Raw genomic sequence first — 13,265 nt, 5'->3', positions numbered from 1 at the left:
GTTCTTGGCACCTTTGTCAAATATCAGGTGGCTGAAATTGCGTGTACTCGGTTTTGGATCTTCAGTGATGTTCCACTGATCTGTGTCTATTTTTGTGACAGTACCATGCTGTTTTTATGACTATAGCTCTGTAGTATACTTTGAGATCTGGTATGTAATCTCCTAGCATTGCTCTTTGTGCTCAGGGTTGCTTTGACTATCTGGGGTCTTTTGTGCTTCCATATAAATTTAAGGATGGTTTCTTCTAATTCTGTGAAGTATGTCAAGGGGATTTTGATTGGGATTATACTGAATCTCTATATTGCTTTTGGTAGGATGGTCATTTTCACAATATTCTTCCAGTCCATGAGCATGGGAGGTCCTTCCATCTCCTGGTGTCTTCCTCAATCTCTTTCTTTAACAATTTAAAATTTTCATTGTAGAGATCTTTGGTGTCTTTGGTCAGATTTATTCCAAGGTACATTTTTTTTTTTTTTTTTTTTTTTTTGCAGCAATTGTGACTAGGAACATTTCCCTATACTCTTTCTCCAATTGCTTGTTATTGGTATATAGAAAGGCTACTGATTTTTGTAGATTGATTTTATAACATGTCTCTATACTGAAAGTGTTGATCAGTTCTAGTTTTTTGGTGGAACTTTTGGGATCTCTTATGTATAGTATCATATCATCTGTAAAAAGTGATAGTTTGAGCTCTTCTTTTCCCATTAGTACTCCTTTATTTTCCTTCTCCTGTCTTATTGCTCTAGCAAGAGTTTGAAGTACTGCGTTGAAAAGGAGTGGAGATACTGGACATCCTTGTCTTGTTCCTGACTTTAATGGGAATGCTTTCAGTTTTTCTTCATGTAGAATGATGTTGGCTGTGGGATTGTTGTATATAGCTTTAATTATGTTGAGTTATGGTCCCTCCAGTCCAATTCCTTCTAGGACTCTGAACATAAATGCATGCTGAATTTTTTCAAAAGATTTTTCTGCATCTATTGAGATGACAATGTGGTTTGTTTCTGAGTCCATTTATATGATTAATGATGTTTATTGACTGACATATATGAACCATCCCTGCATCTCTGTGATAAAGCCTACTTGATCATGGTGAATGATCTTTTTGATGTGTGTCTGTATGAGGTTTTCAAGAATTTTGTTAAGAATTTTTGCATCTGTGTTGTGTTAGTCACTTTTCTGTTGCTGTGATAGAAACACTGACCAAAACAATTTATAAAAGAAAGAGTTTATTTGAGCTTACGGTTCCAGGGGAATTACAGTCTGTCATGGAGGGGAGGCATGATGACCAGAGGTGGCTGGAGCAGAAGCAGAAGCATGTAAGGTCTCACATCATCACGCTGGCACAGGAAGCAAGAGAGTGACTGGCAATGCAGCAAGGCTTAAGAACTTTCTAAGCCTAATCCCAGTGACATGCTTCCTCCAGGATAGCCACACCTTCTAAGACCTCCCAAAACAGTGCCATCATCTGGGGACAAAATGTCCAAATACTGGGAGCCTATGGGGGACATTTTCATCCAAACTACTACATATATGCATTAAGGATACAGATCTATAGTTTACTATTTTGGTTGTATCTTTACCTGGTTTGGGTGTTAGAGTGATGCTGGCTTCATAGAAGGAATTTGGGAGTTCTCCCTCTGTTTCTATCATTTTGAATAATTTAAGTAGTATTGGTTGGAGGTCTTTAAATGTCTGGTAGAATTCTGCTGTAAATCCATCTGGTCCTGAGCTTTTTATATTTGGGAGGCTTTATATTACTGTTTCAATTTCCTTATGTTATGGGTCTGTTTAAACTGTTGATCTCTTCTTGGTTTAACTTTCATGGTTCCCATGATTTCAGATATCCATCCTTTTCTTTTAGATTTTCAGATTTAGTAGCATATAGGTTTTTAAAATATTCCCTTATAATGGTCTGGATCTTTTGGGTGTGTGTTGTAATGTTTTCCCTTTCATCTCTGATGTTGTTGATTTGGATTTGCTCTTTCTTTCTTTTGGTTAACTGGGCTAAGGATCTTGTTTAGCATTTCAAAGAACCATTTCTTAGATTCATTGATTCTTTGTATTGTTTTCTTTGTTTCTATTTCATTAATTTCTGCTCTGATTTTTGTTATTTCTTCTCATCTGCTGGGTTTGGGTTTCATTTTCTCTTGCCTTTCCAGTGTCTTGAGTTGCAGTGTTAGGTCATTTATTTAGGCTCTAATTTTTTAATGTAGGCACTTAGAGCTATAAGCTTCCCTCTTAGGATTGCTTTTAATTGTGTCCCAGAGGTTGTGTTGTATTGTCCTTTCGTTGAATTCTAGGAATTCTATTTCTCTTTTAATTTCTCCTTTGACCCACTCATTGTTTAGCTGTGTGTTGTTCAATTGCTACAAGTTCGTGTAGTGACTAGGGCTTTGTCCAGTGTTGATTTTGAGCTTTATTGCATTGTTGTCCGATAGAATGCATGAAATTATTTCAGTTTTTTTGTATTTGTTGAGGTTTGTTTTGTGGTCCAATATGTGGTCAAATTTTGAAAAAGTTCCATGGAGTAGTGAGTAGAAAGTGTATTCTTTGGTGCTTGGGTGGAATATTTGAAAGATGTCTGTTAGGTCCATTTGATGTATGGTATCATTTAATTCAGACATCTTTCTGTTTATTCTTTGTCTAGTTGACCTGTCTAATGGAGAAAGTGGGGTATTGAAGTCCCCTACTATTACTGAGTTGGGGTTAATCTGTCTTAAAGTCCTATATTGTTGTTTTTATTAATTTGGGCATACCAGCATTTAGTCCACATATGTTAAGGGCTGTAATATCTTCTTGGTTAACTGTTTCTTTGATCAGAATGAAGTGACCCTCCTTATCTCTTCTGATTAGTTTTACTTTGAAGTCTGTTTTGTCAGATATTAGAATTGCAACCCCTGCTTGTTTCTTAGAGCCATTTGCTTGGAATATTCTTTCCCATCCTTTTACCTTAAGGTAGTGCCTGTCCTTGAAGGCAATATGGGTTTCTTGCAGACAGCAAAGAAATGGATTTTGTTTCTTAATCCATTCTCTTAGCCTGTGTCTTTTGACTGGGGAGTTCAGTCCATTGATATTTAAGGTTATTATTGAAAGATGTGTATTGGTTGCCGTCATTTTGATTGCTGTTTGTGTTCTCTAATTTTGCGTTTCCTTGGTTATACCTTTATTTCCTTTCGTTGCCCCTGGGGTATAGTTGTTTTTCTCTCTCTGCTCTCTGTATTACTTCAAGTATTCCTTGAAGGGCTGGTTTTGTGGACATGTATTCTTTCAGGCTATTCATGTCATGGACGATTTTTCTTTTCCCCCTCAACTATAATAGACATTTATGCTGGGTAAAGTATTCTGGGCTGGCATCTATTGTCATGTAGAACTGGTAATACCTTGTTCCAGGCTCTTCTGGCTTTCATAGTTTACATTGATTACTCCGCTGTAATTCCGATGGGCTTTCCTTTGTGACTTGTTTTTCTTTTGCTGCTTTCAGTATTCTATTTGTTTTGTACATTTCGTGTTTTTACTATGATATGTCATGGGGAATTTCTTTTCTAACCCTATTTGGTGTTCTATGTGCTTCCTGTATTTGTATGGGGATGTCTTTCCTTAATTTCAGGAAATCCTCTTCCACAATTCTGTTTAAGGTATGGTCAACACCATTAACCTGAAGTTCATCTCCTTCCTCTATTCCTATGATTTGGTCTTTTCATGGTGTCCCACATCTCTTGCATATTCCATTCCTGTGTTGTTGTTGTTTTTTTTTAATTTTTCATAATCTTTGCTTGAGTGGTCCAGTTCTTCACCTTTATCCTCCAGTGTTGATATTCTATTTTCCATTTCATTCATTCTAGTGGTGAGGCTTTCCCCTGTTGTTTCCAATTGGCTTATTGAGTTTTGCACTTCCTTCTTCATTTCTGCCTGAGTTTTCTTCAATGTTTCTATCTCTTTTGTGAATTCATTCAGAAGTTTATCCCTATTTTCTTTTAGTTTTTTTGTTTATTCATGTGTTCTTTAAATTCATTGAATTTCTTGATCGTATTTATGATTGTTCTTTTAAATTCAGTGTCCTGGGTTATCTCTAGGGGGTTCTTCTTGTAGAGGATTGGTGGAGTTCTACAGGATTGGTGGAGTTTGATGGAGACATAGTGTTTTGGCTTTCCATTTTATTATTCTTTTGTTGTGATTTTAGCATATGAATTTCTTTTGTAGTTCATGAGAATTAAGTATGCTTCTGTTTGTGTTATCGGGGTGCCTAGATACTTTATTGGTTATGTAAAGCTGGTTGGTACAGGTAGGGTTCAGGTTCTCTCAGGTTTAATTTGGGTGGAACTGGTGGCGTCAGATCAGCTATTCAGAAGTACCCACAGAAGCCCAATTCCGGTTCCAGTCAGGTACACTCAGGTTTCCTTCACCACGTGGAGGCAGGATCTGGGAGCTCTCAGGCAGTACCCTGCATTCTCAGCCCCTAGGCCAGAGAGAGGCCAGAACTTGGCACTCTCTGGCCGTCTGCTCAGATCAGAGCCACTACACCAATGGAGGCTGAAACCCACCCTCTGAGGCTGTCTGCTAGCCTCAACCTGAGGCTGTCTGGTAGGATCTCAGAGCCTACCAAAGCCAGATCTGCCCTGAGGCCTTGAAAGGGGCATCACAAAATCCCAGGTAGGGTGATGGGTTTGGCACAATTAGGGGAAGCTCGCCGCCATGTGGAGGCATGTGATCCTGGGGGCTCTCAGGCAGTCTCCTGCGTTCAGGCCCTCTGCCAGTGGGAGGCCAGAGGGAGGCCAGAACTAGGCACTCTCTGGCGGTCTGCTGAGATCAGAGCCAGTCCTACCATGATCTCTTTCATTTAGCAAAACATAAAGAGCATGTTTTGAGTCAGTAATTCATTTTTTATTACTAAGTTGTATTCCATCACAGTAATGTGCCACACCTTGTCCACCAGCCCTCTGAAAGATACCCAAGTTGCTTCCAACTTTTGGAAATTATGCTGTAAACACTTTTGTGTAAATTTAGGTTAGTTTGATACCTAGGAACTGAATCTCTGAGTGATACTATTTCTGGCTTTGGAAGAAAGAGCCACATTTTTTCCTAAGTGACTAAGTCACTTTTTCCTAAGTTATCTACCTTCCTCCAGCAGTGAGTGCAGATTTTCTATCTCTGGAAGTCATTTTCAGTGGCTATAGAATTCTGGTTTGACAGTTTCCTTACTGCCATCATTAGTGTTTTTTAACTAGCATTTTGTTTTTTCACTTTATTTCACAATTTTTGTGTATGTGTGATACTGGGGATTGAATATAGGGCTTCTCACAAACACTAAGCAAATACTCTACCACTAAGCTAAATTCTTAGCTTTGTGTTGCTTGAGATGAGGGTCTCTTTTTGTTGCCCAGGCTGGTCTAAAGCACTCACGTCTCCTGCGTCAGCCTTTTAATGAACTAGAATTCATGGTGTGCACGACCATCCTGTTTTTGTAACATCTGTATCTCTTTCACTTTTATAGTTTTCATCTATCAACCAAAATTCACATTGAACATTGCATATTATCCACCTTTTCCCGTTAAGACTCTGGATATACTATTCATAATTATTTTAAATTACATCAGTTCTAATATTTGTGACATATCTGACTCTAGTTCCAAAGGTTGGTTTGTCTCTTTAAAGTGTTTGGAGAGCAGGATTCCTTTTTTGTGTGCTTTACAATTTTGTGTTAAAAGTTGGACATTTTTATGTTCCATGGTAAAGTTGTATGCCTTTTGCTTGGAGTAGCTATCCTTTCCGCCAGGCCATCAGTGGTCACCTCGAGATCTCTGGCCGTTCGTTGTGCCTGTACTCACTGCACTGGAGGTTCCTGTTCCTCTAAAGACATAATATGCTTGGGTGGAGGTTAGGGGTTGATTTATAAGAACAATATATTCATTCAGTATTCCAGTGTGAGGTTTTCCTGTGGGGCTGTTTTAGAACAATCTCTGTACCTTCTTGCCTTTTCTTATCTTGGTAGCCATCCTTCAGAATTTCTTAGCTTGGCACTGGATGTAAGAAAGAAAATAGTGTGCCATCTCTACTCTGACTGGTCTCCATATGTGCACCATGTTCTTACCTTTCAGGGGTCTGGCTGACCCAAGTCTGCTAGTCCTCCCTAGGCTCTGCCATAAGTCTTTTTCTTCCCCAAGGAGCCAAGATCTGTTTCCTCCTGTTACCCTTCCCCATTAGTGAATTTTCATCAGTGCCCCAAGGTTAGCAGTGCTTATGGTCCTCTTTCTTACTAGATAAGGCTTTGTTTCTGCAGTGGAAAGAGAAACAGAATTCAGGTGAAGTTATTTGGCCCAGCCTCCCTCCAGGAGGCTGCTGCTCTTCTCCCAGATGTGGGCCATAGTAGGCACTATTTAGCAGTCTCTACACAGAGCTTAATGGGCCCCAGAGGTGTCACAGTCCTGCCAACTGACACCTGTTGAAAAAAAAAAAATTTTATTCTGTCAACTATTTTAGATGAACTGGCCAGGGTCCTGTTACCCCTATCCTGGGTGACACAATCTTATGTGTCTTTCCTTGTAGACAGTATCCTTAGATTTGGACTGTTGAATTGCTGAGAACTTGAGCTCTTCACTGAATTTGGAAAAAGTCATGAATTTACAGTCTGGCCTACTCATGTTTAGGAAGTAATAGCTTTCAGGGTAAAGCAGGACCAGCCCAGCTATACTTGGCAGCCATCTGACCTTTGATAAAATCTCCTTCTTCAGTAGCTCATTCTCTGGCCATCCAAGTCCTTGTCATTCATTGTTCCTCACTTTAAAAGATCTGATTTGGCGCCAATGTGGCAAAGTTGAGTCAAGCTGAGGATGGCCTCTAATTTTAGAATTGGAAATACAATATAAGTCTGAGGCATTTGGAGTCCAGGTGACTTACTTATCCAGAAGTCCCCCATTCCAGCATGTACCCTGAGTGTTACTCTATTCACTTGACGATATATTAGTAGAACCTTGGAAATAAATCTAAATGCATATCTTATCTTTGATTACCTTAAATATAAAAATTAGGCATATCCATGATACAGAAACATTCACTCCTTTCTGTGTCCTAGAAATCACTCTCTAGTGTTTTGGTACATAAATCCCATAAGACTTCTCTAAGAACTTATCTTTGCCATGTAGAAAGAATAATATTAAAAAAAATGAATGCTTGAGAAACCCAGTAAAATATCTATTGCCTATTTATTTTTTTCCATTTTCAAAAAATAGGAAGTAGGTTCCCCTTTTCTACAGGTAATACTGCCCAAGAATCCCAATGGATACCCAAAACTTCAGACAACACTGCATGCTCTATGCACTGTTTTTTTCTTCTGTATATATACCTGTGATAGTTTCACTTATACATTGGGCACAACAGGAATTAGAAACAATAACTCATAAACTAGAACAAGCACAGCAATGTACTGTGATAATAAAAGTTATGTGGTGCTTCTCTCTGGGCACTTTCAGCATTGCATTCACCCTTCTTATGGCAGTCTCTGGACTAAGAATTATCCTGTGTTGCAATACTACAACAGCCCACTTGATAGTACCTGATGTTCTGTACATCCTATTACCAAGACAGGAACCAAGTTGATAAGAATCTAGGTGTTTGTCCTACACCAGACAAAGAGCTGATCCACTTCCAGGCAAGAGAGGGCAGAGGGGGCAGGATTTTATCACACTGCCCAGAACCATGAATAGGATAAAATTTACTATTTTCTAGAATTCTTTTTAATACTTTTTGGACCACAGTTCTCTGAAATCAATAGAAATGGTCTTGCAGATAAAAGTGCACAATGTATCACAAACTGTATGTGACCATATGAGTTGGTGACAGAGAATTATGGGAGATGTCTTCCATCCCCCTTAAATATGAACTTTATAATTTGCATTCTAGATAGGTAAAGTTTTTAAACCAAGTCCCACATGAGTACATGAGAACTGTAACACTATCACTTGAACCATCTTCAATAGTCCTTGAAAAAGCCTATTTCATGTGATACAGTGATGTCCATATTCATGATTTTTAGATAATGTTTCCCTTCTTGAAAGAAATGGGTCAGGTCAAATCATAGAAACAGCTGACAGGAAATTTTAGCACCTCTCAGTAAACTTTTAAAAAGAGGGTTCTGGGAAGATGGTTCAGTGGGTAAATTTCTTGCTGCGTGAGCATGAGGACTAGAGGTAAGATCCTTAGCATCCGTGTGAAAATCAGCTAGGTGCAGCAGTATGTGCCTATAACCACAGCACTGGGAGGTGGAGGCAGGCAGATCCGAACAGCTCACTGGCCAGCAGTCTAGAGGAAATGGCAAGTTCCAGGTTTAGTGAGAAACTGTCTCAAAAAATGAGATGGAAAAGTGATTGAGAAAGACACTTGATGTCAGCTTCTGGCCTCCACATGTACCTACATGAGCATCCATCCATACACACATGTACACATGCACATATGCCCGCATGCATATGCCAGGTACAAAAAATGAATAAAGCTTTATATACCAGATGAGCATTATTATTGAGATCAATGAAAACGTATCTTCAATACAGCTGAAATTTAAACTATTTTGCTCAAAAATCCAATATCATGTTTATATGTTAATTTCTTTTTTTAATTTATATTTTATTTTTTTATTATATATATATTTTTTTATTTTTTAGAAGAAGCATTTCATTACAGCTTTAACATACTCAGTAACAGTTTCCAGAGCAAAGATACATCTCTTTCAAAAGTGGCTATAAAATTTTTAGGTTCACTGTTGAATTAATACAGTTATATATATTATAACTGAGTATAAGCCCTGTAAGACATAAAATTAAATGAGTTTTTAACCTTTAAAAAAGATCTCCATTTCATTTTAAAATATACTGTTTCTTACAGAAAGACTCATTGCTTTTGCTAATAGCACTTTCTTTAATAAAACGAAGATTTAAAAAAATAGAGAAAAGGCTTAGGAACAATTAAACTCTTTGTATTTTTGTCAGACCTAAGGAATTTTCTAGTATGTTGGAGGACTTAGTTACCTTTTTGTTTTGTGTGTCACTGTTTTTCTTTTTGTCCCCTCTGCTTGTCCACCGCTCTTAGGAGGTGTTTTGTGTTCCTGCCACCCCTGCTGTGGCCCTGAGTCTCATGCTATCTCAGGCTGCTGCTGCTTGCCTGACTGCCCCTCCTTGTCATCCTCTTGAGAGTGTGTGCTCCTGTATGCTCTGGGCCGCCCCATCTCCTGTGAACCTCATAGTGTCAGCAAGCTTCTAAAATGGAAACATTGTGTTTGTTTGATTGTAGAACATTCTATAACAAATTCTTTTGGTTGTCTTACTAGATGAAAAGCAAAGATTCAGTTATGAGCAGTCTGGATATGACCTTGAAGAATCTGATGGTCCAGATGAGGATGATATTGACAATGAAGAGGATGATGAGGACAGTCAGGCAGAATCTGGCCTGTCCGCAGCACCCTCGGTCACAGCCAGCCCACAGCATCTTCCATGCAGAAATGGCCTTCAGGATCCTGGGAGTGGGGAAGAGGACCTCAGGGTTCCTGACTGTTTCTTGGGGGTACACACGGACCCAATGGACATTCTGCCTCAAGCTTTACTCACCAAGATGACTGTTCTGAGCACAGTACAGACGGACTCCAGCAGGACAGACTCACCAGCAAAGGCCAGGCAGCATGCAGCAAAAGACGAGGATGGAATAGCTCCTTCTGTAGATACCTCCAGGTCCCCCGAAGCCGCCCCCAGGTCCCCTTGTCATCAGATGTCTGTGGAGTACCCTGAATCTGAAGTTTTGAGAAGTCCTTTGGCTGGAAAGGCTGTCACTTCACAGGTAGATGAATGGTGGTGGTTTTTTCTTCTCTCTCAGTGCATTATATATACTAATGCCCCTAAACAATTACTTACAACCAAATCTGTACCTTTTGGTTAACATTCAGTGGCAGAACTTATGTCTGTTGACGCCTTGTTAAGTATCTTGACAGATTTCACATTTTGTATTATAAATCCGTGGTGCCTCTTTAAAAATACTCATTTATTCTTTGTTTTTAAAAGTGACAATAAAGTATGTATGTACCAATTATAAATTCATATCCCGAGACTTAAGCATCCAAGGGTTTGCTCTGTGTTTTTTCCACTGGTGTAGACATGGTTAGTCTGCAACACATTATACATATTTTATGCTTTGCTATTACGTAGTCGCAAAAAAGCTAGTTTTCTTCACAAAGCTAACCTGACCCAAAACATTTCAAGAGTACATGTTGTTTGGATCATTAAATCGCTGGGACAGCCTGGGAAAGTTTCCTTCTAGGAGCTAGCTTAGGGCCACCCAGCTCCAAAGAGGCACAGAAGTCTGGGGAAAATGTATTCTTCTCCCACTGACTATTCTCTTTCCTATGTGTTCAATAATGTGGTAGGTGGGGTTTATTTCTAAATGGGACATTCTGCATGAGAGATAATAAAATTTAAGATTTCTATAGACTGTCTAGCCTACACTAATTTACTTTTAATATAAAAATTAAATTATGTATATTAATAATGCAGTTTCATATATATATGAAATCAAGAAAAGGCTAATACTTATATAAAACTCATGGGAGGGAGGCTGGGCAAGATTTATCCCTTCCAATGTTGCTTAAAATTGTTCATCTATGCTCTAAGGCTGAAGTATCCCAAAATCTCTCATACAGCTGCCAGTGCTTGAAAATCTGGTGTTCAGTAGACATTTCATGAACTTACATGAATGACTGAGCAAATAAATGAGCAACTGCAGACCTCTGTCTTAATAATAAGCCTTCATTTCATGAATGAATGATCTTTCGGTTAATTTTTCCCCAGTTGAGTTGATGCTAACAGCCAGTAATATGGCAGTTTCTCAACAGTTCCTGATCACTCAAATAAAGTGGGGCTGGCACTGCCAGAATATCAACACCATAAAAACCATGTTCATTTATCAGCATAAAGTATAATGATACCCAGGAAATTGGTTTGAAAAATGTAAATTACTATATAAAATGTGTTCCTGTTATTTATACTAGGAAACAGTTAAAAATGAAATTTTTAGTTCTTGAACATTTATTTCTAAAAGCCACAACATAATTTTTTAGCAAGCTAAGAACTATAAATACAAATATATCCTCTTACCTCATTGGAAAGCACAAATTCAGCACTGGCATTGGAGCTGTGATCAGCAGGCCTTACCTTCAAAGGCTCACTCTCTCTTGTCTTCTAGGATTTGCCATCTGTGAGACTGCCTCCTGCTGTCGCCCAGCTCGGCCCTCAGCCGACAGCCTCCCCGCGTCCTGATAGTCAAGAACAGAAGCAGCAAATAACCTTGCACCCGCCTCCAGGCTTGCCCTCCCCACAGACACATTTGTTCAGCCACCTCCCCTTGCATTCCCAGCAGCCATCCAGGACCCCTTACAACATGGTTCCCGTGGGGGGAATCCACGTGGTGCCTGCCGGCCTCACTTACTCCACGTTTGTACCCATTCAGGCCGGGCCAATGCAGCTTACCATCCCTGCGGTGAGTGTCATTCATAGAACCGTGGGCACTCCCGGGGATACCGTCACGGAAGTTTCTGGCACCACAAATCCCTCCGCGGGAGTGGCCGAATTGAGCAGCGTTGTGCCATGCATCCCCATTGGCCAAATCCGCGTGCCGGGCCTGCAGAGCCTCAGCCCCCCGGGCCTGGCGCCGCTGGGCATGGAGACCGTGAACCTCGTGGGCCTGGCCAACGCCAGCGTGGGCGCGCAGGTGCACCCCCCGGGCCTGGCCCTTGGCGGCGTGGGGCCTCTCAACGTGGGGCTGCAGGTGCTGGCCAGGGCCCCGGCGCAGAGCAGCCCCGCCCCGCAGGCGCACCTGCCGGGCCTGCAGATCCTCAACATCGCCCTGCCAGCCCTCATCCCCACAGTCAGCCCGCTGGCCGTGGGCGCCCCTGCGGCTCCCGACACCCCGGGTCCCGGCTGCAAAGGCCAGGAGCCAGAAGGCCCTCAGGAGGCCACGGCGCCCCGCCTACAGGCGCTCTCGGCTGACCCCGCAGGGTCCGAAGGCCCGAGCAAAACGGACTCCAGGAAGGCTCACCCTGCGAGTCATATGCTGCCCGGACTCCCCTCTGCTCAGGCGCAGCCGGTGCCCACGCAGGACGCTCTGCGCACGGCCCCTGCTTCCGGCCCCCAGGCTCCCCCTGCAGACAGACCTGCCAGGCCCTCCGCTGCCCGGCAGCACACTGTGCACTTCAGCGACGTGAGCAGCGACGACGATGAGGACAGGCTTGTCATCGCAACCTAGGGGTTTATTTTCTATTGATTTTTTTTTTTTAATAACACAGGTTTCTTTGAAAAACCTTAAAGCACATTTTTCTGACATAAACTCATGACTAATCTTTGTGCAATCATGAACTTTTGACCAATAATTGTTGTTATGTGTCAGCTCCAGCCATTTTTGTACATGTTGTATAGACAATTGTGCCTTTTAGGAGTTTTATGTTTAGAAACTGTACAGATTGTTGAATATATACATACAAATGTGTTCTATATGTATATGAAAACCAGGTAGCTATTTGTGTTCAGTAAGATCCCGTCAAATAAATGATTAAATTATATGTTGCACTGTTAAATATAAATTTTTATGGCTGTGGGGCAGAATTTCTGTGTATAAATTAGTATGTAAACCCCATATTTATTGTATTCATATAGTCTTTGCAAATGGATCTGTCCTTCTTGTGTAAGACAGTAACTTCACACTTCAGACAGATTTTCTGTGTTATGAAATGTTTCAGTAAAACTGACTTTACGAATGCTGTGAGTTGTGCTGTCCTTAAACCTCCAGTGATCTGTCATCTGCTTGGGGAGAGTAGCTCCAAGTTCTGTGCCATTCACAATCAGCCCTTGGTTTTGATAGGCCAGGTTTTAGTGGTCTCTCTCCCTGTGGAACTGGCTAGAGCCCAACAACTGTGACCCGTTTCCAAGTTATGAGACGTAAAATTTGGAGGTTGGAGAGATGTCTCTGCAGTTAAGAACACTGGTTGTTCTTGCAGAAGACCCAGGTTCGAATCCCAACACCCACATGGCACCTAACCACTGTCCATAACTTCAGTCCCAGGGGATCTAACAGCCTTTTCTGACCTCCGCGGGCATTGCACGACACGGGTGCACTTACCTACATGCAGGCAATACATGCATACACATAAAAAGTTTAAAAGATGTAAAATTTTTTTGTAGCTGTTTACTTATTAGAGGATTGGATATTTAAGAACACTTGCTATAAATACATGTAGC

The 13,265-nt window shown here is 40.9% G+C and overlaps 1 protein-coding gene across 3 annotated transcripts in view; it reads left to right on the top strand.

Moving 5' to 3' along the window:
• Positions 1-12,778, top strand: part of Hivep1 (human immunodeficiency virus type I enhancer binding protein 1) — a 166,523-nt gene extending 153,745 nt beyond the window's left edge. For all 3 annotated transcript variants that reach the window (XM_029562830.1, XM_029562829.1, XM_029562828.1), the window contains exons 8-9: positions 9,317-9,819; positions 11,218-12,778. In XM_029562830.1, the coding sequence (XP_029418690.1) occupies positions 9,317-9,819; positions 11,218-12,276 (1,562 nt within the window). In that variant the 3' untranslated portion in view covers positions 12,277-12,778. The remainder of the gene's footprint in view (positions 1-9,316; positions 9,820-11,217) is intronic.
• The last annotated feature ends 487 nt before the right edge of the window (positions 12,779-13,265 follow it).

The sequence above is a fragment of the Nannospalax galili genome, unplaced genomic scaffold (genome assembly GCF_000622305.1).
Source record: "Nannospalax galili isolate Female #2095 unplaced genomic scaffold, S.galili_v1.0 scaffold72, whole genome shotgun sequence".
Taxonomy (NCBI): Eukaryota; Metazoa; Chordata; class Mammalia; order Rodentia; family Spalacidae; genus Nannospalax; species Nannospalax galili.
Note: the sequence above shows the minus strand (reverse complement) of the source record. Positions and strands in the feature narration are given on the sequence as shown.